This window comes from Callospermophilus lateralis, chromosome 3 (assembly GCF_048772815.1).
Source record: "Callospermophilus lateralis isolate mCalLat2 chromosome 3, mCalLat2.hap1, whole genome shotgun sequence".
NCBI lineage: Eukaryota > Metazoa > Chordata > Mammalia > Rodentia > Sciuridae > Callospermophilus > Callospermophilus lateralis.
The window spans coordinates 59195674-59222694 of record NC_135307.1 but is presented as its reverse complement, the minus strand read 5'-3'; the positions used below and the strand labels follow the sequence as shown (position 1 = coordinate 59222694).

General features: G+C 34.7%; 1 protein-coding gene across 1 annotated transcript in view; it reads right to left on the bottom strand.

Annotated features, from left to right (window-relative positions):
* Positions 1-27021, bottom strand: part of Klhdc1 (kelch domain containing 1) — a 47156-nt gene that overhangs the window by 3848 nt on the left and 16287 nt on the right. The window contains exons 5-12 of the mRNA XM_076850252.1: positions 18749-18827; positions 16210-16293; positions 13153-13236; positions 12435-12493; positions 9981-10093; positions 8181-8253; positions 3479-3563; positions 1796-1848 (exon numbers count right to left, since the gene is read on the bottom strand). Coding sequence (XP_076706367.1) covers positions 1796-1848; positions 3479-3563; positions 8181-8253; positions 9981-10093; positions 12435-12493; positions 13153-13236; positions 16210-16293; positions 18749-18827 — 630 coding nt within the window. The remainder of the gene's footprint in view (positions 1-1795; positions 1849-3478; positions 3564-8180; positions 8254-9980; positions 10094-12434; positions 12494-13152; positions 13237-16209; positions 16294-18748; positions 18828-27021) is intronic.

Here is a 27021-nt window from a genome sequence, read left to right as displayed (position 1 = left end):
GCATGTCATCTCTTTCTATTTCTCAACACCTCATATGCCTTCACCCATATTATTCTCACTGCATAAAATCCACATCTTTTTGCTAGGCAACTTCAACTTCTTTTAAGTCCTTCTTCCCAACTGTCAATAGGCAGGAAAAAATAGGGGCTTTTCCTACAATCCTCCCAGAAAACTCTGTACATACATTGTGTGTGTGTGTGTGTGTGTGTGTGTGTGTGTGTGATTGAGGATTGAACTCAGGGCTTTGCACATGCTAGGCAAGTGATTCACCACTGAGCTATATCCCCATCCCTGTTTTGAAACTTGATTTTGAGACAGAGTTTCACTAAATTGCTCAGGTTGACCCTGAATTTGCAGTCCTCCTGCTTCAGTATTCCAGGTAGTTGGGATTATAGTCTACTGCATCAGCCTTGTATATTGTTATGGTTTAGATATTAGGTGTCTCCCAAAAGCTCATGTGTGAGAAAGTTTAGAGGTGAAATGACTGGGATATGAAAGCCTTAACTTTATCAGTGCATTAACTCCCTAATAGGAATTAACTGGGTAGTAACTGTAGGCAGGTAGGGTATGGCTGGAGGTGATGGGTCATTGGGGAACATGCCTTCCTGTACACATTTTGTCCCTGGAAAGCAGAGCTGTCTGTCTCTGCTTCCTGGTGGCCATGTCCTGAGCTGCTTTCCTCTACCACATTTTTCTGCTATGATGTTCTGCCTCTTGTTGGGCCCAGAGCAGTGGAGCAAGCCATCTGTGGACTGAGACCTCTGAAATTGTGAGCCCCAAATAAAGTATTCCTCCTCTAAAATTATTCTTGTCAGGTTTTTTGGTCACAGCAGCAAAAAAGCTGACCAAAACATACATTATCTAGTTATATTTTTCTCTTTGTGCTATTAGTGCTCTATTCCTGAGCTATAACCCCAGACCTATTAACTAATTGATTAATTTTGATACAAGGTTTCAAGCTGTCTAGGCTGGCTTTGAACTTGTGATGCTCCTGCCTCAGCCTCCCAAGCAGCTGGAATTATAGGCATGTGTCACCTTGACCAGCAACACACTCCTTTTTAGAGCAAGAACATATGAGCCAAGAAAGTATAAGTCATACCACCAATTTAATAATGGCTTTGAGGTTTAAAAAAATTCTGCTATATTAAATGTGTGAATGTATGTATGTGTGTGTGGTATATGGAGATAGATCAATATGACATATTCTGATTTTCAGAAGTTAAAAATTTTAAGAAGGATTAGAATTAAGGAACTACAGTATGCTTAATATTACCAAATGAACTAAGAGCAATTTTATAAACAAAATAAAAAATGTGATTGTACTATATATTTTAATTTTTTTCTTTTTTCTTTTTCTTTTCTTTCTTTCTTTTTCTTTTTTTTTCTTTTTTTTTTTTTTTTTTTGGTACTAGAGATTTAATCCCAGGTGCTTTACTACTGAGCTATATCCCTAAGTCTTTTTTGTTTTTAATTTTGAGACAGAGTCTCACTAAGTTGTTAGAGCCTTGCTAAATTGCTAAGGCTGTCCTTGAACTTATGATTCTTGTGACTCAAGCTCTTAAGCTTCTGGGATTACAGGTATGAACCATGATGCCTGGCTGTTTATTATAATTAAAAATAATAACACTGGTATATGATTTACCAACATAAATTTGATTTTACTATTAAAAAGACAAATATTTTCTTAGGTTCAAGTCATACAAACTACCTGAAAAATATCTCTCTTCCAAAAAAGGAGGAAAAAGGAAATGATACATTCCTAGCATGTATATATAAAAATACTGGATTTGCTTACCTGAGTAGTGAATAAGGCTGTGTTTGAAAGATCAATAAATCATTACAGTGACCCTAAAACATAAGAAAGGTCTTATCAGGGATTTTTATAAAAATAACATTGAGTTAATAATATAATGCTTTATTGTATTTTACACATGTAAAAACATAGCATAAAGCAGCAAATAAATCTCTGACTGGTAACACATATACATATGCATGCACGCAAACAAGGATACCCACAAATATACACATATATATGTACACATACACCTGCTATGCACAAATTTTGGGTATGTGGTTACCAAACTTCAGTGGCCAAAATTCTACCTAATCAATAGCTTATAATTGCAAATTTAAAAATCAGAAATATGTTCTTTTCTGAGAATAGTGAGTTAAAAAGTGACACAAGTAGTGGTTTATAAACACTTTTTTTTTTTTAAACAGAAGCATTTTCTTTAAATTGTTCTTATTTTAAAAATCTCTGCTTTAGGGCTGGGGATGTGGCTCCGGGTAGAGTGTTTGCCTAGCATGCCCAAGGGCCTAGGTTCAATTCCCAGACCACACACACATAAAAAACGAACAAACAAAAAAGCAAAATCTTCTTTATCCTATCTCCCTTTTTAAGATAGTTCCTTTGTGGTGCTAGGGATCAAACCCAGGGCCCTTGCATATGCTAGATAAGTGCTGTACCACTGAACTAAACCCTTTAGCTCCCTTCCTGAGAATTATTAATTTAAAAATTAAGCAACTGGGGTTGTAGCTCAGAGCTTGCCTAGCATGTGTGAGGCACTGGGTTCAATTCTCAGCACTGCATATTAAAAAAAATAATAAATATCCATTGACAACTAAAAAAAATATTTAAAAAAATTAAGATCCTGAAGATTTTTTGAATAATGAGTCTCTCATTTAAAAGTTAATATGGTAGAAGGGTCAACAGAAAATTTCTATAAATCCTTTCAAATATATCTTTAGAAATTCATAATTTGTGATCCAGATTTTAGTTATAATTTAAACTTTGTCATCTAAAAGAAAAGAAGATTTCTAGTGACAAAAGAGAGAAGACAAAATATAAATTTGCCCCTCCCCTTTCTTTTGTGGTCTTGAGTATCGAACCCAAGGCTTTGCACAAGCTAGGCAAAAATTTTGCTATATAAGTACAAAATTGTGTTTTTAATATTTTAAGTAATTAATTTCATTTCTGATGGTAAAATCCAAGGGTGTCCTACTACTAATCTACATCCCCAGCAGTCCTTTCTTTAGTTTTCATTTTGAGACAGAGTCTTACTCAAAGAAAAAAAGAAAAGGCTCAAAGAAAAAAGCTCTTTGTAATAACTAATGAAATTAATAGACCTATTTGGACTTCTTTTTTTAATATTTTATTTTTTAGTTGTAGTTGGACACAATACCTTTATTTTATTTATTTATTTTTATGTGGTGCTGAGGATTGAACCCAGGGCCTCGCACGTGCTAGGTGAGCACTCTACCACTGAGCCATAACCCCATAACACAGACCCCCTATTTGGATTTCTAAATCCAAAAACTCCTGAAATGTTTTACAAAAGCCACTCATTCTTAGGATTAATAACCCCACAGAGTAACATTTTATATTTTGCAGTATTAGAATAGCAGTATTCTTGTTGGGTAGTTATTTATTTTGAATAACATAATTCCAGAGGAAATATTTAGTTATAAGATTTCTTACTGTATCCAAGGAAAGTAAATCATCTTTGCTCCCACCAAACACCATTATTTCGTTTTCTTTTCCCAAACAGGCTGTGTGCCATAACCTAAAATTGAAAATTATAAACAGGGTGAAATACTTTCAAAGAAGAAACTGTACATTACATAAAGTCAGTTATAAACTGTATACTCTAAAATTAATCCATTTTAAAACAGGCATGACTGAACTTGAACCTTTGGCATATCTTCAAAGGGGTTAGATTTTAAAGATTTTTCTAGAGTTCTTTAAATTGTATCATTTTGATTAAAGAGGTGATTCCCAATAACTCTTTCTATTATATCCCCCAACCTTTTTCTTAACCCTTTCCTTTCATACATATTATCCTCAAAATACAATAAATTAAGAAGGAACTGACCCCCTTATTGCTTACAGAGGCATCTTTCCCAATTCTCTTATTAACATCTGCCATGTTACTGTTCTCATTACTTTTGCCTCTTTCTTTTCTGCTTATTCACATAACCTGACAAATCCAATGTGCTACTCTCTTCACATTTCTATTGTCAAATCATTCATCCCTCTGGGTACAGAATACCATATGTTCCTTATTTTTTTTTTATCTCTAATCTCCCTAGCTACATATATCTAATAAATAATAGTTTTCAAATACTTTTCAAAAATTTTTTTACTATCTGACCATTAAGAATTTTATTGACTCATATTTGTACATATTTATGAGGTATAGTACAATAATTCAATATATGTACACAATGTGTAGTGATCAGATAAGGATAATTAACATTTCTATCTCCTCAAACATTTATAATTTCTATGTGTTAAGAACCTTCAGACTCTTCTAGTTATTTTGAAATATCTTGTAAATTGTGTAAAATACAGTTAGCATGGGAATTTCCTGATTAGGAAGCATCTGTGCTGCCAACTCTTTTTTCTAGCCTAATATTTTATGATCAGTCATTATTTCTTTTTCCCCTAAATGTTAATTCTTGCCTCTCCCCAGTGAGTCCTCTATTTCAACCAACTCTGCTTCCTTGCTTACCCTAAGGAAAAAACTTATATTCACTTCCAGGCTTTTGTTTGCTGCCCCCCCCCCTTTTTTTTCTTTTGTGTGCTGAGGATTGAACCCAGGGACTTTGTACACAAGCCCTCTACCAACTGAGTATATCCCCAGCTGTTGTTTGCCTTTTTCTTAGGCCTAGAATAAGTCATTTTCTCTGGGCCTTAAAAAAACAGGCTCAACATGAAGGAAGTGTTTCAAATAATCCATCTAACTGGTTTTGCTGCCATTTCTGATCAGCATCTTTCAACATTTACATGTTTATTTTGTGCTTTACTAACTCACATTTGAAGATTAATTGCTCTATATACTACTTTAATTGTCTTCCTGCTCCCTAAAAAGACCATGAGGTCTGTGAGGTCAGAAATTGCCACAGTGGTATGTTGAAACAGGCTCACTGGCTAGGTGAACCAATTGTGCATATCTTCATCCAGCTCAGAATCATTTTAATATCTTGAAATCAACTATAAAGGGAGTATTTACACCTGTAGTAATCAGCAAAGGCTATACATTAGGTGCCTCAACTTTGAGAGTAATTGTAACTGTATGCCAGCAAACCACTGAAACTCGGGTATGCTAATTTTATGCTTCTTTAAAAAAATATCCAATATGGTATTCTGTACCCAGTAGGTGCTAAAAAAAAATCTTAATTAGCAAAAGCAAACACAAAATACTGATATAATTTATTCAGTGATTAAATATGCAAATTATTTCACAAAGGAGTAGAGCAATTAATGTTCTTTTGTAAATGGTCTGATAGCTCATGTCCATCTCCAATTTTACTTTACCAAGAAAAATTTTATAAAGTTTAGTTTATATTTAGTTTATTTATAAAGTTCATAATTTCCAAAAGCTCTACCTCTCAAAAATATCAAAGTACATGCAGATTCTCAATTTCACATGAGAAACTAAGGATTTTACAAAATCTTTGCTTTGACTCATTACTTTTTTTTTTTTGGTGGTGCTGGGGATTGAACACAGGGCCTTGTGCATGCAAGGCAAGCACTCTACTAACTGAGCTATATCCCCAGTCCTTATTACTTTTCTTAATAGACCAAATTGCTAGAGTAATAGATACCCAAAACAATTATATATTGTCATTTCTTTTATTACCACATCACTTATTTTTTAGCACATTAATCCCTTTTACTTAACTTCTGCATGTGCAAACAGTAGGAGTATGTATAATTTGTTAAGCCACATATTTTCCTCAATCATGCCACAGTCAATGACAAATGCACTTGGGACCCAGGATAAATCAAGTTATTAGATATGTTCTTTTGGAAATACTTGCTCAGTTCTCCAAATTATATGTTAGAATGCAAATTGGCATAAATTCTCAACAAGAACCCAAATTATGTGTGGGTTTGGGGAGGATTAGAAGAGAGATTAGGTAAAAGAAATGGAATATAATGAATGCCCCATATAAGGAAAGGAATAGATTAATTTCCTAGAGAGACAGCTATGTATATAATGGCTTTGGCAATACTCATGGGATCCAGCGGAGCTTTTGGCTCTCTACGCCAACACTTTATCTCGTATCTTTTACAGACACATAAAAAAGGTTCCTTGCTGACAACCACTTATATGGGTTATTAGGTATGGATTTACAGATGGTCTTTGAACCAGGCATAGTTTTATCTAAGGTAAGGCCTGAAGATAGTGTTATGCTGTAGAACAGTGGTTCTCAACCAGGGGTAATCTGTCCCCCAAGGAGACTTCTGACAACACCTGTAGATATTTTTGGTTGTCACTACTTGGGGAGAGAGAAGGCAGTGCTACTCACATCTAGTGGGTAAAAGCTAAGGATGCTGTTAATCATCTTGCAATGTACAGGACACCCCTAACAACAATTATTGAACCAATTATTTGGTTCAAAATGTCAATAATGCTAAGATTAAGAATCCCTGTCTCAGAGTTCTAAGAGGATAACTGGGCAGCTTACATTTCAAATTATATCTTGGAAAAGTTTTCACAAAATGCATTTAGATGTTAATTGTCACTTTCATAAAAATTAGTAAACACACACACACACAAATATATATATATATATATATATGTTCTCCTTACACTCAACTGTATCCCACCTGTTCTCCTCCTCACCTCATACCTGAAGATAGATCTGCCTCTGTCTTATCTGCCTTATGGAAACTCTGGCCTGGATTTCATCATCGAAGAACACTGGAAAGCCTTTCCTGCCTTGATTTTGGTGACATCTAGCTTGGAACCTGATGTTTTTTCTACAGACTGATAGTTTATGTCCTCTCACAGCTGCTCTAAACTTATCACCTAAACATTCTAATAAAGCATATTATTTACATGACACATCAACTGAATCAAAAGAAATCTCTTTACATAGCTCTAGTTCTAACTAGTATATTATTGATAATAGTTGTGTTGCTCTAATTATTAAGAATTGAAATATAAAATAGGAGCAATTTAAAAATTAAACATTTTTACTACCACTTTGGTCTATAATTAACATATTTATAAAATCAAAAATTAAGAGAAACTTAGAGATTATCTAGTCCAACTCCTTTATTTCACAGATGAAGAAATTGATGCTCAGCTTCTTTAAGTGACTTTTTAAAGCCAAAAAACTAAACAGTAATTGAGCAAGGACTAGAAATCTGGGTCCCCATATCTTAATATAAAACTCTTTAAATTAAACAAATATATTTTAAAAAAGCCACAATTGTTAAAATAATAAATTCCAATGAATTTTATATATGAAAATAAAATAATCAAATATGTAAATATAAGTTATAGATTATAAGTATATTGATAGATTATAAATATATAGTAAATATTAACATAGATATACATACCAAAATATATATAAATATTTTAAGTCTTTTTCTCAAAAAAGTTATTTAAAATTATCATTTATTAAATAACAAAAATACATATCATTAATTTGACTGCACACTAATATAAATCATCTATAGTTAAAAAATCTGAAATACATGGCATGGAAAGGCATAAAATTTGTTACTGACTACAATGATGATTATGTGCTGAATCTGAATTTCCTATGAAGATATTTTTTATTATACTATTCAACCAAATTTGAAAAAATAAGAAATACAATACTACTGTGGTTTCTTTAATATAATAATAGTATACTGTAACTATAATTTTTATTATAATATACTATAAATATCTAACATTTTCTTTTTCAAAAAAATTCACATTAATGAATACATTAGACCAGCAATCAAAATAATAATTTGCCATCTACTAGATCAATATGAAATCAAATTTCCTCATTAAATTTCTTTAAACTTCTAAAAACAAATTACTACTATTAAGCCAACCCTATTAGTATCTACTGATTAAAAATATTAACATTAAAATATTAAAATTATGAGATATTTTAAATTATCTTTTTCATATTTATCAGGCAAGATTACAAATTTACCTAAAAGAATAACATTTTTAAATATGCAAATATGGATAAAAACTACACAGATTATTTCTAACAGTCAGATATAATTAAAATGATATTTGAATTATATAACATAAAGCTCATGTGAAAGATATCATTCCTAATGTTTTATATTTAAGTGGCAAACAGTATAAATTTAGTGCTTTATCTTAATACTTTAAAAATTATTAATTATTTTACTACTTGTCAACTACTAGACTTACCTGGGTCTTGTGTTAGGTAAATGTATAAGTTGTTTCCAACAATTTGTTATTGTATTATGAATCCAACCATCACCTGAAATATTATGACAGTTTAATTAGTCCTTTGGATACAATTTTAATGTTTTTCCATATTTATCATGTTACATTTATATGATTATCTTTCCTGTGTATGCATATCTTTTTTATAAATATTTCAAACATACACAAAAGTAGAGTGATCTACCTCCTAGATGCAACAACTATCAAGGTTTTGAGCTGGTGGTGTAGCTCAGAAGTAGTGTTTGCATTTATTATCACCTGCAAAACCCTGGGTTCAATCCCCAGCATTAATCCATCAAAAAAACTGTTTTGCCAAATGGGTTCCATTTATCTCTGTTATTCTTATTGTTGAATTCATAATAAATCAAATCCTATATCTCCTATCATTTTCCCCAAACACACTTCAGTATGATTGCTTAAAAAATGAACACTCTACATAAGCACAATGCCATTATCAGTCAATAGAAGATAATTCTTATCCATATGATCAGATCTTAAACTTAATTGATGAGAGAGGAAACTGACTAGACTAAAAGTTAAGATATTTAATTTCCCATAGTCAATGGCCAAAAATAGCAAATAGGAATTAAAAACTTTAGATCTCGTGAAGTTAACAATGTTAAACAACCTCTAGCAAAATGTACATCTTAATTTTTATTATATTCCAAATTTCTTTTAATTAAAAAGCTCATAAATTGGAGAAAAAATAATCTGCAAGAATATTACCATCTCCTACCAGGAACTGTTATTTCTCCAACCAGCTCTAAAACTAGGTGGCCCACACTCCCCGCTAAATGCATCACTGATATGAACAATTCCTGTTGAAAAATTGTTGTTTCCAGATTTCATATAAAATTATACAAATTATTTTAGTGTTGCATAGGTTTCTTTTTTTAGTATATTTTTGTAGTTGTAGATGGGCAAAATGCCTTTATTTGATTTATTTTTATGTAGTGGTAAGGATTGAATCCAATGCTTCACAAGTGCTAGGCAAGTGCTCTGTCACTGAGCTACAGCCCCAGCCTATATAGGTTTCTTGATAAAAACATCTTTAACCATAGAAAACTTCTGAGTTAAGAAAATACAATACATCCAACACGTCAAACCAAGAGGTGAATATTCTTGGTCACTCATTTACCCTGATGCCACAATTTTACTGCTTAAAGAAAAACACAATTACAAAACCCATAGCTATTAGGATCAGCAGTGAAAGTAGTTAACAAAATTCTGTTAATACTTTCCTTTATAATTCTATAACAAAAGAGAAAAAACTGGATTTCCACTTTGTATTTCCAGAGCCTTCTAGGAAGGCTGGTCTTCTAATCTCCATTCCAGCCTACAGTATAAGCATCTGTATCAAAACCCAGGAGGACACAGAATCACAGAATACTACAGTGGTAAGGGGCTTTAATTCAGCTAGATTCACCCTTTTCTTCTTTTCTTAAGAAGAAGTACATGAAGATCCAAGGATATTGAAGCAGAGAGCTTCTCTTCCCAATTAAAAAAATTTTTTTTTCAGCTGTAGATGGACAGCATGACTTTATTTTATTTGTGTTAAAGATTGAACCCAGTGCCTCACACATGCTAGGCAAATGCTCCACCACTGAGCTATCTCACCTGACCTCTTTTTTTTCAATTCTTAATGTAATGCAAGCATGAAGTCAGGGATAAAGAAAAAAAGGAAGACTTACTTCACTTTAAGCATGAAATACAATTAAGAAAAAGGAATGAGAGGATATTTTATATGCTTAACTGACTTACTTAATGGAATGTTATCTGCACTTAGTCCTCCAAATAGGAAAAGTTTATCATCAGCTATTGGTGTTAAAGTATGCCATGACCGATGTTTTGGACTTTCTCCATTAATAGAAATCCTATGGCAAGAGAAAATAATTAAAATTTAATTATTTTAATTAAATTTATTTTATTTCAACTGCATTAGTCAAAATAAAGTTTTATTTATTTGTTTGTTTATTATTATTTAGGGGGTAACTGGGATTGAACTCAGGGATACTCAACCACTGAGCCACATCCTATTTTGTATTTTTTTTAGAGACAGGGTCTCACGGAGTTGTTTAGTGCCTTGCTGTTGCTGAGGCTGGTTTTGAACTCTCAATCCTCCTGTCTCAGCCTCCTGAGCTGCTGGGACTGCAAGCATGTGCCACAGCACCCGGCAAAATAAAAGGTTTTTAATCATCTCAGAGTGTTTATAAAACATTCTTAAATTCTTAGATAAACTTGAACAATTTATTTTCACTTAATGTCCATTTCACTTGTTCATAGAACACAGAGTGAAATTAAATTTTAATTTCCATTTAATTCACAATGCATATTTAACATCACTTTTGTTGATTAATAAACACACTTTCCCATTTTTTGACACAATTATTTTCATGTCTCTTTTTTTTTTTTTTTAAACTGTTGTTTCATGTTTAATTTTGTGTTTTTAGCTGGTTTCCACATGCTATTGTTTTTACTCTGGTCTACTTGTTGTATAAGTTCTGAAAGCATTATCTTCCCCTGAAAATGCTAGCTACTTTACCTTCAAAATAAAAGTATGCATACCATTGCAGATGCAGGATAAACCTCTAAAGTTTTCAAACCAACAAAACTCTTCTTTAAAAAAACAGAAACATAAATAAAAAACATAAACAAAATCTGGAAGCAAAAAGTTTTAAAACCAGGAGAAAAGAAAACACTATTCTTCAGCATTCTGGAATGCCCCATAGCAACATGGGCCAGTTTTAGAGAATGTAATTTATTTTTATTGTTTTTAAAAATTATTATTAGAAACACTTTGGTTATAAAGCATTTAACAACCACTAAAATACTTTTTAAAAAGGAGAATTCTCTTATAATCTTGTATCCCACCAATAAGAAATAATATTAATTTGGTATATCTCTTTAAGACTTTAATGCATATATTTATTAAAAGTACACACATGGGAGCATATAATCTGTTCTGTAACTTTTTTATCTCAAATAATATGCTGTATAATATTTCTGTAAAACATGGTTTCCTTTGGTATTGGAAGCAAAACAGCCTACTGGCAAAGGTATCATGATTTAAACAATCTCTACTTGCAGACACGAAAATTAATTTCAATTTTGGTTTTTATTAATAATGTTGAAACATCTTTTAGCTATGTACACATGTTCACACACATACACATACCTTTGTCATTGTTTTTGGAAAAATCTGAATCAAATAAATTACACACACACACACACACACACACACGCACGTACACACGTATGTCTTTATATATGTGCAATTATATGTGTATGTGTATTTTTTTTCTAGTAGTGGAGATTGAACCTAGCACATTGTACATGCTATGGAAGCAATCTCTGAGATATATCCCGAGCCCTTTTCATTTTGAGACAAAGTTTCACCTAAATTGTCCTGGTAGCCTCAAACTTGTGATTCTCCTGCCTCAGCCTCCCAAGCAGTTGAGATTTCCATTTTATATTTTAAACATATTTTCAGGCTACCTTCCAAAAAAAAGTGCCCCAATTTGTACTACCAATTATGTTGTTACGTTCTACCACACACTGTCATTATAATTATTTTTATCTGATAAGTGAAAACTTACTTTTATTCCCTTTTCTTTGATAATCTATGTAAAACCAGTACTTTTACATAATCTATTTTCTTTTTTTTAATATCTTTATTTCACTTATTTATTTTTATGTGGTGCTGAGGATCAAACCCAGAGTCCCGCAATTGCGAGGCAAGTGCTCTACCGCTAAGCCATAACCCCAGCCCACATAATTTATTTTCAACTGTTAGTTTTTTCTTTCTTTTTAGGGTATCAGAGATTAAACCCAGAGACACTTAACCAAAGAGCCACATCTCTAGGCCTTTTAATTTTTTCCTTTGAGCCAGGGTCCCTGTTATGTTGCTTAGGGCCTGATTAAGTTTCTGAGGCTGGCTTTGAACTTGTGATCCTCCTGCCTCTTGAGCCGCTGGGATTATAGGCATGTGCTACTGTGCCTGGCTCAACTGTTAGTATTTTCATGTTTTATATAGTTCAGTTAAAGAACAAGTTCTGTTTACATCTGTATATTCCTTGCTTAGACATATAATCTGAAAAAAAAATACCAGTTCAATTTTAGGAACACAAATTTGGATTATGGCTGGACACACACACACACACACACACACACACACACACACCTACAGATTAAAACATACTAAAATTTCAAACTTACCGTCCAGACCAAGTCCAGGTGTCTAAGTTTAGATAGTGCAAGTCATTCATCCTAGTTTGCTAAAATAAAAGTGTTAAATTGGACAGTGTTTTATATCTTTTATGGTCTAAAATATTAATTGTTGCTTTTTGTATGAGGGATAGAACTCAGGGGTGCTTAACCACTGAGCCACAGCCCCATCCCTTTTTTATTTGTTCCTTTGAGACAGGGTCTTGATAAGTTGCTGAGGATGACTTTGAACTTGTGATCCCTCCTGCCTCAGCCTCCCGAGCCGCTGGGATTACAGGTGTGCACCACCACGCCCGGCTTAAAATGTTAGTTTTAGATTAAAAATTGACTATATCTATCCTACTCAACATCAGAAATTTAAATATTGGGAAATAATGCAAAGCATTAATAAAATTAATATTGAGCTCCCAAATTAATGTGTCAAAGGGCAAAGGAAGAAATGGGTTTAAACAAACAGGGTTTAAATTATAAAAATTAAACTTTTCTGAAACTGGACTGAAGTGAAGGATTTTTCTCATTAAAATATGATTTATAATCATCTGTGATTGCTTGTATATGGCCTGTTTTGAAAATAAAAGATAAATAAAAGTTATTAAATGTCATTTTAGTCTCTAGATTATCTGAATATTCCATTGTTCCACAAAATCAGTGGCTAATTTTTATAACAAGCACCACACATAAAAATACCATTTCCATTAAAAACACTAACCAAAACACGTCCGCCAAAGATATAACCCTTATTTCCAAGAACTGCACACGTATGCGCGGCTCGTGGCTGTGGTGGAACTCCACCCTGCAAGCAGAGATTAGAAGAGTACAAAGACTTAAATCATCTGTAATATAGTCACATTCCAATGCTTAGTATGAGACACACCTGATCAGTAAGCTATCCATACCTATGAATTCAATTAAAAACCCTACACAGAAGTTCATTCCAAACAATAATATAGGCAAATACAATTCTTTAAGAATAAAATTTACTCTTCCTAATTTTAATGTGCTCTTCTAAAATGTCAGACATTATTAAACAAAATAAAATTCACATAAATTTTGGATGGAAACATAAGACCATTAAAAATCAAATTAAAAATTCTGTCACATACTCTCTCTCTCTCTCACACACACACACACACACACACACACACACACACAGTTAAAATTTGAAGTGAGCACTGTATAGTGGGTGATTTCAGAGCCTAAAAAATTAAATATGATCTCCAAACTCCTCAAATTCACAAGAATTTCACTATTGCCTTGTCAAACAGTACTTTATTGCTTCCTAAAACTCTTAACACTAAATAACTCTTCTCTACATTTTACTTTGAAAAAATAATAGATCTTTTCTTTAGAAAAGTTCTTAATTGGTGGTAAAAGAGAGAATGGGTAGAGAAATGAATAAGATTTTAAGAAAAAGGAGCTGGGGATGTAGTTCTGGGTAGAGCCTGTTCTTAGCATGTGTAAGGCTTTGGGCTCAATTCTCAGTATGAAAGACAGAAAGGTAGGGCTCAGGTGTGGCTCAGTGGCAGAGCGCTTGCCTAGCATGTGTGAGGCACTGGGTTTGAACCTCAGTACCACGTATAAATAAATAAAAAATAAAGGTACATCAACAACTAAAAAATATTTTTTTTAAAAAGTAAGAAAGGTAGACATACAGAAGGAAGAAAGGGAAGGAGAGAAATTTGAAGGAAGAATCATTTGAATAATTCTATGTGTTTATGAATTTCCCCAAGTTGTGCGAAAGCTTCTACTTATTTAAAAGAATTAGGTATCAGTGATTAATGAAGTAAGAAAAGAAATTATCCTGCAACTCATGAAAGCAATTACCACTAGATGAGAGACCTTCCTCCAACTGAATCCAAATCTATTGAGTGAAAATACATTTTTTTTCATAGTGTCAGTTTTGGCAAATTGATAGGTTCTAAAATGAGAAAGATTAGGTTCATTATTTCTAAGCCTTACAGGCTATATTAAACTAAAGGCAAATGTAAGGAGTGATTATATTTTTACCCAAGATGCATTATGAACTTTTTCAGCTCACTGGCTACTAAATTCGGACATGGAAAATTTAAGCTCTACATCCAACATCATAACTTACTATTCATTTAAGATTACCTGAATACCTGTTTCAACTTGATAAGAAATAATTCAGATTTCACCTATATAACACTAAAGTAAATGAAAGAGAACCATTTGAGAGTTTTGGTTTCTAGCCCTTCTAGCAAAACAAAGCTTTTATTATTATCCCATCACAGAAGCTCCAGGTTCTGACTTATTTTCTAAGGAAACAGAGGGTTAAGAGGCCTCAAAGAGATCTAGGATTAGTTTCAGTAAACTTAGACCCACTAATATTTGTCTCCACCTACCTGCTGACAGGAAATCTTAACAGAGGTAAAACTCTCTTACTCCATTAATAAAAAACCCAAATCTTAAAATTCAAATGCTGATTGAAGCAAAATTCAATCTTCAGCTATAAATAACTGACAGCTGATTAGTTCTACAGTTAGAAATGTAATGAAGAGAACAGAAAAGCACGGGAAACCTGAAATTTACTGCCTGGAAAGAGATTGCAGAGAAGGTCAAATTCTATAACACTTAATATTTTACATAGCACTTTCCATGATTTTCACCAACAGAAGTTGGACTGTAAAAACTTTTAGTCACTTGTGCATACTAATAGACAATGTTAGTTTTGCCTGCTTAGCATTCCTTTCTGTTCACCCTCGGATGTGTAAAGCCTTGGGCTCAATTACACCTTAGTATGTGTAAGGCTTTGGATATTGAGCTTATCAATCATAATACCCTGCTTTCCCTGGGGTGGACACAGCAAGTTATCCCCTTGGTAACAGGGGTCCTATAAAGAGTAGGGACAATACCAGGTAGAACCAGAGTCTTCTTCTAAGACTAATATACAGACAATGAGAGAGCATTATACCAAGAACTACTGGCATAGCCAGGGTCCTGTTCTCTCCTAAATGGCCCCAGCTGGTCTGCAGTAGCTGTAGTGAAACAAGTACACAAAAAGGGAAAAGCAGACAAAGAGACATGAAAAGTATTATGATGTTGTTGAGAAATGTGCTCCAGTTCCTGGTGTAGGATGTGTGAGCCACTCCAAATTGCTTAAACTAATTTAAATTTGTGCTTGGTTACTAGCAAATGAAAAAACAAGGATAATGTATTTTTGTTGTGCTGTAATTGTATGTTGCTCTGATTTTAAGGGTTTATAAAAATGGTGTTTAAAATCATGGGCTTTGTAATACAATGACTTTTAAAAGAATTTTTATCAAATTAGGGCATGTTACTTGTGGGTAAAGAATGATGACAGAAACAAAAAGAATCACAATGGCATCTCTTTATAAGATTTTTTTTTTCTAGAAAATCTTATCTGGAGAAATTTTTTTTTCTCTTTCTTTTTGGTGACACTAGGGATTGAACATATGATCATTCAGCCTCTGAGTTACATCCTCAGTTCCACCTTTTTTTTTTTTTAATTGTAAATTTTCAGACAAGGCCTCACGGAGTTGCCCAAGCTGACCTGGAATTTGAGATCCTCCTGCCTCAGCCTCTTGAGTTCCCAGGATTATAGATGTATGCCACCACACCTGGCTATATATGATTTTCTTTTAAATGGTGTTGGTGACAGATTCAAGATAACTACTTTGTATATGATTATAAACCCAATTGATAAATCCAAATGACTGAGTTTTTTAAAGATTTAAAATGTATCAATGAATATATGAATATGAAGGATACTTTTTGCAACACTTACTTTAATTTCTGGTTGAAACCAAGTCTGTGTTTTTGTATCAAATACATGGACATCATTATGCCATCCCCAGAATATTTGTTCTTCCTAAAACAGAAATTTTAAAAATATCTGAAAGCTTTTATAATTTTTACATTATTGTTACAGCTTGGCACATATTTACTAGTAAAATAAAAATAAAAAACATTTACAACAATAGAGTTAAGTGTTATCAGAGTCATCGAGTTAATGCACACACCAGTGTCCCAAAAAGTATGGTGTTCAGACAAGTAGTAGCATCACTGGACAACTTTTCTTCTCATATAATTGCTTGCTTGCAGTGAATCATAATTTTATTTGTGGACAATTTTTACATTTTCTCAAAGGAATGTCTTTTTTAAAATTTTGAGGACAAGCTAACAGTAGCACATATTTGTGATCTCAACCTTTGGGAGGTTGAGGCAGGAGGATGACTTCAGTTCATGGGTTCAAAACCAGCCTGGGTAACATTGTGAGATCCCATCACAAAAAAACAACAACAAAAGCCAACCAAAAAAATAATTGGACAGAATGGATTTATACAGGACAGAATGATTTTATACATCTTGGAACTTTTTTTTTCCTTAAAATACATGCTCAAGGCCTAATTAATCCTTGCCATAATAAATTATATAGATTATACAGGTTATACAGGGCTATACTTTTTCCAAAAAGTTCCAATCACTTCTAATCCACCAAGCAATTTATTCTTGTGAGTCAAACTTATGCTTTTTGCTTATTGTCCTTGTTATCTTCTTCTTTTTCCTTCTTATTGATGGTCCTAGGGACTGAATCTAGGAGTACTTTACCACTGAGCTACATCCTCACCCCTTTTTATTGAAACAGGGTCTTTCTAAATGGACCAGGCTGGCCTTGAACTTGCAAGCCTCCTACCTGTCTCCCAAATAGCTGAGATTACAGGGGTAAGGTACTACCTGTATTATATATCTTTTTGTTGTTGTTGTTTTGTTTTGTTACCAGGGATTGAACCCAGTGGTGCTTAACTACTAAGCCACATCCACCAGCTCTTTTAAATTAATTTTTTTTTTAGTTGTTGATGGACCTTTATTTATTTATTAATTTATATGTGGTTTTGAGAATCGAACCTAGTGCCTCACCCATGCTAGGCAAGTGCTCTACCACTGAGCCACAACCTCAGCCCATCTTTTAAATTTAATTTTTTTTTTTCAAATTTTGAGACAGTGTCTCGCTAAGTTGCTTAGGGCCTTGATAAATTGCTGAGGCTGGCTTTGAACTTGCAATCCTCCTGTCTCAGTCTCCCAAACTGCTAGGATTACAGGTGGGCACCACCAAACCCAGCTTCATGTATCTTTCATAGGACTTATCAAGTAAGTCAAATAAACCAAACAATTTACTTAGATTAGAATCCAAATTTAAAGATCTAGTTGTTCTCCAGAAACTTCAGGACATGTTCATTAGTTTAACTGTACTAGGGGAGGAAAAACAACTGAATTTACCAATGAGTAAAGATAACTAGGTGTAAATAATAGTAAATTATATTCTTGAAAATTATTAATAATATTTTGAATAGCAAAGTTTTAAAAATATTTCATTTTAAAAATTCAAATATGCAGAAACATGGAGAATTAAAGATACCTATATACATTTACATTGAAAATGTAGAATGATAATAAAATTCAAAAGAAGGTAAACTGAAAAGAGTTATTGTGTATCTTTTGGTGGTGAGATCAATTTTTTTTCTTTTGCAATACTGGGGATTGAACCCAGGGGTACTTTATCATTGGGCCACATACTCAGCCCTCTTTATTTTTTCTTTTGAGACAGGATTTTGCTAAGTTGCTTAGGTCCTTGCTAAATTGCTGAGGCTGGCTTTGAACTTGTGATCCTCCTTCCTCATCCTCCCGAGGTGCTAGGATTACAGATGTACCACCTCCCCCAGTTCATTCTTATTTAGAAGCCAGTCTGAGCTATGAAAAATTCTGGTGTGTGTCCAATAGGAGGCTTGTCAATAATAGCCATTTTGGTTAAACATAAACAAAAAACAAAATTCCCCCAAGTTGGGTTAAAGCATCTATTTATTTAACAGAAACAGGTATAAGTGATTAATGATATTAGAAAAAAAATTATTCTACTGAACATGGTGACACATGTCTGATGTTCTCAGCAATTTGGGAAGCTGAGGCAGGAGTAGAGCAAGTTTGAGGCCAGCTTGGGATACTTAGTGGAACTCTGTCTCAAAATAATAAATAAAAAGGGCTGGGGGTGTAGCTCGGTAGTAAAGCATCCCTAGGTTCAATCTCTAGTACTGAAAAAAAAAAAAAAAAGAAGAATAAAGAAAAATTAGTGAGAGGAACAATGAAAGTTATTATCCCTATATGAGAGATCTTCCTTGACTGAATCCAAATCTATAAGAGTAAAAATACATTTTTTCACATAGTGTCAACTGGTAGCTCCTAAAATGAGAAAGATTAGGTTCATTATTTCTAAGACTTACAGGCTATGCTAAATTAAAAGCAAATGTAAGGAGTGATTACTTTCTTACCCAAGATGCATCATGAACATCAAAACAGTCTTGAAGTTCATTGTGTCTCCTGCACCCATAACCACCAAAATATATTAATCTGAAAAACAATACAGAGAGACACACTTTTGGTTTGCTTTTCATTTGTTCATTGAAATAGATCTTTTCTCTCACCCTAAGAACCTAAATAAGCCAAATAAATGACAAAATCATTGTATTAAAAATAAAAAGCTAAATCAAAGAGCTGAGAGAACAGAGATCTAAATGAACCAATTTCAGAAAGTGATGAGCTCTCAAACAGCAGAGACCCACAGCTGCATTCATCCAATGTGTAACAGGAGGAAATAGAAACAAATACACACAGAGATTATAAAGAGAAACCACTCATTGTATTAACAGGTACATGTAAGCTGGCATGGCAAATTAGAATCTTAAAAAAACCCAGCTGCAGATGGAGTTGGAATGCTTTTTTTTAGTTTTTAATTTCCATACCTCTTTTGCAAATTTCTAAGGATGGCCCAGGATCAATTATCAAAAGCTGGAAGCAGGAGGTGAGGGTGTAGCTCAGTGGTAGAATACTTGCCTGGCATTCAAAATGCCCTGGGTTCAATCACCAGAGGTGGGGGTGTGGGGGGGAGCCAGAAGAAGAGGAGGACTGCTGAGCAAACCTGCTTGAGGCAATCTGAGCTTTCAACTATTAAAGTTTGGGATCTGGACAGGAGATCTGAAAGAAACACCTGAGAGGCATGCCAAGACTTTACCACATAGGGTGGCTTCACTCCAAAGGTCAGGGGAGGAGATGAAAAGCTGATCTCTTTCAAATTGCAGAAAGCCTGAGTGGGATACCAGAGCAAAGAGAACCTCTTAGGGACCCAAGGACCTACCAACTGGTTTTAAAACACAGATCTCTGATAGTTCTGAGAGGTAGGGATGCAGGTGGATGCAGCTGAATGCTGCATAGCTGAAATCTTTAGTTCTTAAATATGGGTCTCTAATGAAAGACCTGCCCTGCCTCAAAACATTTGAAGCCACTGGTAAAAATGGATAAAACTAAGGCTACAACACAGCCCAAACACAGATCAACTACAGATTACCCTGACTTATGTCCCATTCTAGGAGTCTGAAAAAAGAAGAACTGGCATATCCCTCTCTGGAGATAAAGAAAATATATTCCAATTTTTACTATTCTTTCATATAAAATGTCTGGTATATAATAAAAAATAACAAGATACATAAAAAGGAAAAAAAAGTGGTTCATGATCAAGAGAGAAAAGAGTCAACGTAAGTAGACACAGAGTAGTCAGACAACTTGAATGATCAGAAAGGGTCATTTAAAATAACTGTTAATTTTAAGAAAAGCTCATTCTCCAAGAAAGGTCCTAGGTAGCTAAATGTGTGCCTAAATTGCAGAATCTGGTAACCATTTGCTGACTGGAGATCATATTCAAACTTTGTGTTCCTGGAAGAACCACAAACTGAACTTTGGGTCTTTGTCCAGGCGTGTTCCTGTTCAGCTGCAAGATAAACAGTCTGAAAAGTCCTATTTCATCAAGGAGACCTGAACAATGAACTATTATTTGCAGTCAAAATTAAATATCAACCAATTAGGAATGAGCATGCTTGCATCCTTCATTTGCATAACAGTCTTTAGTGGGTACCTGGTCTGGAACTTTATATTAGCCAGTCCCTCTCTTTGCTCCTTTGGAACAGTTTCCTTTTGTAAGGAAGGCTGTGTCTCCCTGGTGAGGAAACTGCTTATTGAAATAAAGCTTCCATTTTTGTCTGAAATTCTTTCCTACTGAATTTTTGTTGACAAAACCATGATTAAAATGCTTAATAGACCTGAGGTAGAAATTTAGGGATACAGAGAGAAGACTAACATCTCTAAAGGAAAAATATCTCTGTTAAACTGTAGAACAAATAATTTGTAATCAACTCTTGAGTCAGACAAAAGAGTCTAAGAGACAGAAAAAAAGAATATAATGATTCAATGAACAGCCCAAAAATTATTTTGTAACTTTCCAGTTTCCTGTAAGTTTTCTGGAATTTGACAAAACAGAAAAAAGACCTCAATAGAAAGAAATCAGGAGCTAACATTTGATTGGACCATGACACTCTATCACAGTCACCTGACTATCTAACCTCCCAGAATCATTAATATAGGCTAAAACTTACCAGACCAGATCCCCTAAGTGGAAACATGATCTTCCTCAATTCCAGCCATGAAAGAAGACCAGTCTTTCTGTTTTGTTTTGGTACTGGGGATTGAACTCAGGGGTACTCGACCACTGGGTCCCATCCCCAGCCCTATTTTGACATCCCCAGCCCTATTTTGAATTTTATTTAAAGACAGGGTCTCACTGAGTAACTTAGTGCATTACTTCTGCTGAGGCTGGCTTTAAACTTGTGATCCTCCTGCCTCAGCTTCCTGACTGCTGGGATTACAGTTGTGTGCCACTATGCCTGGCAGACCAGTCCTTTCGAATAATATAGTCTATCTAATTATGTACCCTAATAAAAGCTTGACCTTAAGTCCTGGTTTCTTGTTTATGAGATTACTGACATTCTGCCCTGAAAATACAAACTTTGACTTTCTATAATAAACTTCCTTCTTTGCTATGAAGACCTGACTTGTCCTTAAATTCTTTTCTGTCAGGAGCTGCCACATAAGAGCAGGGCACCCTCAGGCTTGAGCAATGGGGATGTGGGACTGGCTTCTGTTGTGCACAAAAGCGGGTGGACTTCACCTACACCCGGCAGGGGAGTGAAGCTCTGGGAGTGGGCGTTACCCAATGGGAGTGGGCTGCCTTCTTGTTCTTTTTTATACTACCCTTTATCTTTGTTGGATGGAATGCTCTATCCAATGGCTGTCTTCAATAAAAACCAGGATTCAGGACATGCTCCCTCTTTCTCGCCTACCTCCCATATTTTTCTCTTGCCCCCCTTGTGAGAGCTTAAAGGTGAGGCAGAGGAGCTGTCCTGAAAACACCCCAAAAAAGGTATTTTCTGTGTCTGTGTGATTCCTTCATGCCACCCAATTCACCCGAATGACCCTGGATATGTAGCCCACATGGGATGTGGGCTACACTATTCTGTGATGGAGTCAAAACCTGAAAGTTTCATAGATGTCTCCTGGGCCTCTGGAGATTCCCTGGATCCCTACATGGTGACAGACCTAATGGAAAAAGATGGACAATACACACACACACACACACACACACACACACACACACACAAAGGGTAATATCAGCAGAGACATGGCACCATAAAAAAGAACTAAATAGAAATGCTAAAAATGAAACACAAGATGTCAGAATTTAAAAATTCATTAGCTGGGTTTAATGGCAAACTGGACACAACAATGGAAAAGGTCAGTGAATGTGAAGACAAGTCAGTACATCAATAAAAAATATCCAAATTAAAACATAAAGAAGGGGTGGAGAAAGAAACTGGAAGTTTAAGCTCTGTGGGCCATTATCAAATGATTTAAAATGCATGTAAAAGGAGTTCCAGAAGACAAAGAAATGTGTAAAACAAATATTTGATAATTATTAGAAACTTCTTAAAACTCATATAAGATACCAATCTGTCAACCCAAGTAGTTCAGCACATTCCAGGTAGGATAAATATAAAGGAAACTATACTTGAGCTTTTACTTTCTTCTTTTTTGGGGAGGTACCAGAGGTTGAACCCAGGTGCACTTAACTACTGAGTCACACCTCCAGCCCCTTTTTACATTTTATTTAGAGACAGGGTCTCACTAAGTTGCTTAGAACCTCACTAAGTTGCTGAGCTGGCTTTGAACTTGCAGTCCTCCTGTCTCAGCCTCCTAATACACTGGGATCACAAGCATGCACCACTGTGCCTAGCATACTTGAGCATATTTAATCAAATAACTAAAGAGCAAAAATAAAGAGCAGATAAAGAGAAAAAAAAGACATTCACAGAAGAGGAAAATCACAAATGAGAGTCCATTTTTTCCTGAGAAAAATTAAAGCCCAAAAGCAGTGTAATCAAATCTTTAAAGTGCTTAAAGAAAACAAGACAAAACAACAACAAATCCTATCAACTTAAAGAAAAAATTACCAGAGAAATTAGAAATTACTGTGAAATGAATAAAAATGAAAACAAATAGCAAAAATTATGGGATATAGCAAAGTCAGGGCTCAGGGGAAAATTAATAGCTGTAAATACTTACATTTTTAAAAAATCTCAAATAAATTACAAAACTGTACCCAGTAAGGCTCTAGAAAGAGAAAGGTAAAAGAAGGAAATGACTGAGATTGAAGGGGAGGGCTAGGGATGTAATTCAGTGAAAGAGCACCTGCCTAGTGTGTATAAGGTCCTGAATTTAACCCTAAGCAACACACACACACACACACACACACACACACATGGAGAGAAGATGAGTAGGAAAAAAGTTCAAGAAAAATAATAAAACAAAAAAATTGGTTCTTTGGAAAGATAAAAAAAAATGGACAAGTGTTGATCTAAATTGACTAAGAAATAAAAAAAAAAGCTGATGATATAACTCAGTGGTAGAGTGCTTGCCTAGCATATTAGATATGGAAAATGACAAACCCCAAAAGTAGTGAGACCTGGAAAAAGGGAAGCGAGAAGAAAAGCCATCCATGAGAGCATTGATCCTTTCCCAATACATTATTTCCTGGTGATAAAACAAATCCTGAGGAAGAGGTGTCCATCAGACCTGGAAAAGCGGTCTCTGGGCTGTCAACAAATCCTTCAGATACCAACCACTGACACCAGGCCTCCATTAGGTCCAGTAAGATAAATCCCAGAAACTGACCACTGATCCTAGACTCCCTCCCATTTCGCCCCATAAAAGAGACCCCAAATTCCTAAGCACTAAAACTGACCCCTTTACTGATTCATAGAACAAACTCAAATTCCTGGGTGCCCAAAGAAAATTGATATCCTCATTAGAGCACCTCTCATAATAATCTATATAAGCCCAGGTCCTTTCTTTGTTCAGGGGTTCATTTTCCATTAGGAAAGTGGGTCCCACCACAGCATCATTTCATCCCTATATCCTCTGCTCCTGTGTGAAACTTTGTTCTTGAATAAAGCGCTGAGCTGATTTATGAGGTTTGTGTTACTCCTGGTCTTTTTGCTCTAACATAGCATGCATTGGGTCTTGGGAATTTGAGGCCAGCCTGACATAGTGAGCCCATGTCAAAAAAAGGGGGAAATGAAAGAGAATATATTATTATTATTATTATTATTGACATTACAGAAATAAGAAAGATTATATAAGAATTCTATGAAAAACTATACACTAACAAATTGGATAACCTAGATGAAAAATTCCTGGAAAGACATATACTACAAAAAATGGCTCAAGAAGAAATAGAAAATGTGAATAAATATAGCACATATGAAGACTTATCAGTAATCAAAAACCTCCTCATAAAGAAAGGTCCAGGACTAGATGGCCTCCCTGGTGAATTCTACCAAACATTTAAAGAAGGATTAATACCAATCCTTTTCAAGCTATTCCAAAAAACTGAGGAGGAGGCAAACTTCCCAATTCATTCTATGAGGCCAGCATTGCCCCAAAATCAGATAAAGACACTAAAAGAAAACTAACTATGTCTGAAAAGGGATTAATATGCAACTGTAACTCAACAACAAAAGAACTAATAACCCAATTTTAAAACTCAACAGAGGACTTGAATAGTCACACTTCTCCAAACAAAAATTTTTTTAAATATTTCTTTTTAGTTGTTGATGGACTATTTATTTATGTATTTATTTACATGCAGGGCTGAGAATTGAACAAAGTACCTCACACGTGCTAGGCAAGCTCTCTACCACTGAGCCACTACCTTAGCCCCCTCCACAGAAGATTTTTTTTTTAATATTTTTTTTAGTTGTAGTTGGACACAATACCTTTATTTGATTTATTTATTTTTATGTGGTGCTGGGGATCGAACCCAGCATCTTGCATGTACTAGGTGAGCGTTCTACTGCTGAGCCAAAAATGCCAATAAGCACATGAAATGATAGTCCACATCATTAGTTGTTGTTAGGGAAATATGAATCAAAACCATGAGATACCATTTCATACCTCCTAGAATGACTATTATAAAAAAACAAAAACAAGCCAGGCTCACTGGTGCATGCCTGTAATCCCAGAGACTTGGGAGGCTGAGACAGGATAGAAAGTTCAGAGCCAGCTTCAGCAACAGCAAGAGATGTGGCTCAGTGGTGGAATGCCCTGAGTTCAATCCCTGGTAACCAAAAAAAAAAAAAACCTGAAAAGGTTTGGTAAGAATGTAGAGAAATTGGAAACTTTGTACATTACCAGTGAAAAACAGTTTGATAATTCCTTGAAACATTCAACACAGAATTACCATATGACCCAGCAATTCTATTGTTAGGTATATACTCCAAAGAACTCAAAACAATACTTGCATGCCAATGTTCTTTGTAGTTTTATTGACCACAGTCAGAGGTGAAAACCCAAGTGTTCATCAACATATGAATGGATAAACAAAAAACAGTGTGTGTGTGTGTGTGCACGTTCGTGCACGCACATGTGCACGAGTGCATGTAATGATATATTACTCAATCATAAAAGTAAAGAAGTTCTGAAACATGCTACAACATGGTGACCCTTAAAAACATTATGTTAAATAAGTCAGATTCAAAAGAATAAGCATTATGTAATTCTATTTATATGAAATACCTACAATAGGAAAATTCATAGATATAGAAAGGACAACAGAGGTTACCAGGGGTTGGGAAGAAAGGAGAATGGGGAGATATTGCTTCAAGAGTACTTTAGAATTCTTGCTTGAAGTAGTGAAAAAGTCTGAATCCCATAATGGTGAAGGTAGCATAAAAATGTAAATAATTAATGCCATTGATTTATATAATTAAATGATTAAAATGAAAAATCTTATGTTTAATATCTTTTAAAATGGGTATAGCAAAACCAGAGATCCAATGGCACAATTGGTTACTGCACGGTACTTATAAAAAAGGTTTAGTAAAAAGTAAGTATCTTTCCTGCTCTCACTTTTCCTGCCTAGGGAAACCAATGTTACCAGTTTCCTTTATATACACTACTAAAAAAACTTTAAAGGACCAAACATACTCTGTGGGGCAGATTAAGTTCTGCAGAAACAAAATTAGAAAACCCTAGGGGCTTAGAAAATGAATTTTTGTCATTGCTACAGATATTCACAAAGATATTCTCTTTTGCAAGCTTAGGCAAAGTGATAGACCCAAACTGATCTTTTCTTAAAATTGGGTATCTCGCCACAAAGCCATGAAAAGATAATTTCGGCTTTACTATAAATTACTGCAAATTCTGAACCTGCTTGGAATGCCTGCCCGTGCCTTGAACTCACCCATGCCTGGCTCTCTGACCAGATAGCAGCCCTCTCTGAAACTTTAGTGACGCCTCACAAATCTTGGCCTTCCCTGGCCAGACAACGACCCTCTCTGAGGCTCTAATGGTCCTCATAAATTCTGATGTTGGGGCCAGCAAAAAAATGTAAACTACCATTACATTTTAAAAATGTAAACTACCAAACTACCATTAGTGTGATGCTTGTCAGAGTTCTGTTATCTGTAACCCCCCTTTGTATAACTTTCTGGGCTATAAAGCTGGGCTGCAGGAAAGCTGGGGTGCTGTCTTGTTCCCGCTGTTTTAATTGGAGTCAGTGGTCTTTTCTTGCGTCCTGGTCTAACAAAAGCTCAGACATAGGGTTCAATGACTAGTTTATCCCTAGCCCTCATAACACTTTTTCCAAACTGAAATGACAAATGAGGAAGGCCTAACCAAAGAGTAAATTGACAAAGTTGTCAATCACTCTTCTATAGTCAATTTTTTTTTTTTTTTTTGGTACTGGGATTGAACCCCATTAAGCTATATCCCCCATTTCTTTTTATTTTGAGCTGGGGTTTCACTGAATTGCTTAGAGCCTTGCTAAGTTGCTATGACTGACCTGAAACTTGTGATCCTCCTGCCTCAGCTTCCTGAGTCACTGGGGTTATAGGTGTGCACCACTGCACCTGGCTCTGTAGTCATTTCTTATAATTTTATGTTGCCTCAACATCCATTTTTAAAATATAAGTTGAATTTTCTCATACCAAGAGCAGAACTCAGCTACCTGTGCCACAGTTTCCAGTTTTATATCTTCTCCCAGTTCCTCAATGTGGTTGACACAGACATCTGCCTTAGATAACTGCCTTCTGATGACCACTTCCCTATGCAACAGCTAGATATAACCTTGACTGGCTGACTCCTTGAACCCACCACTATC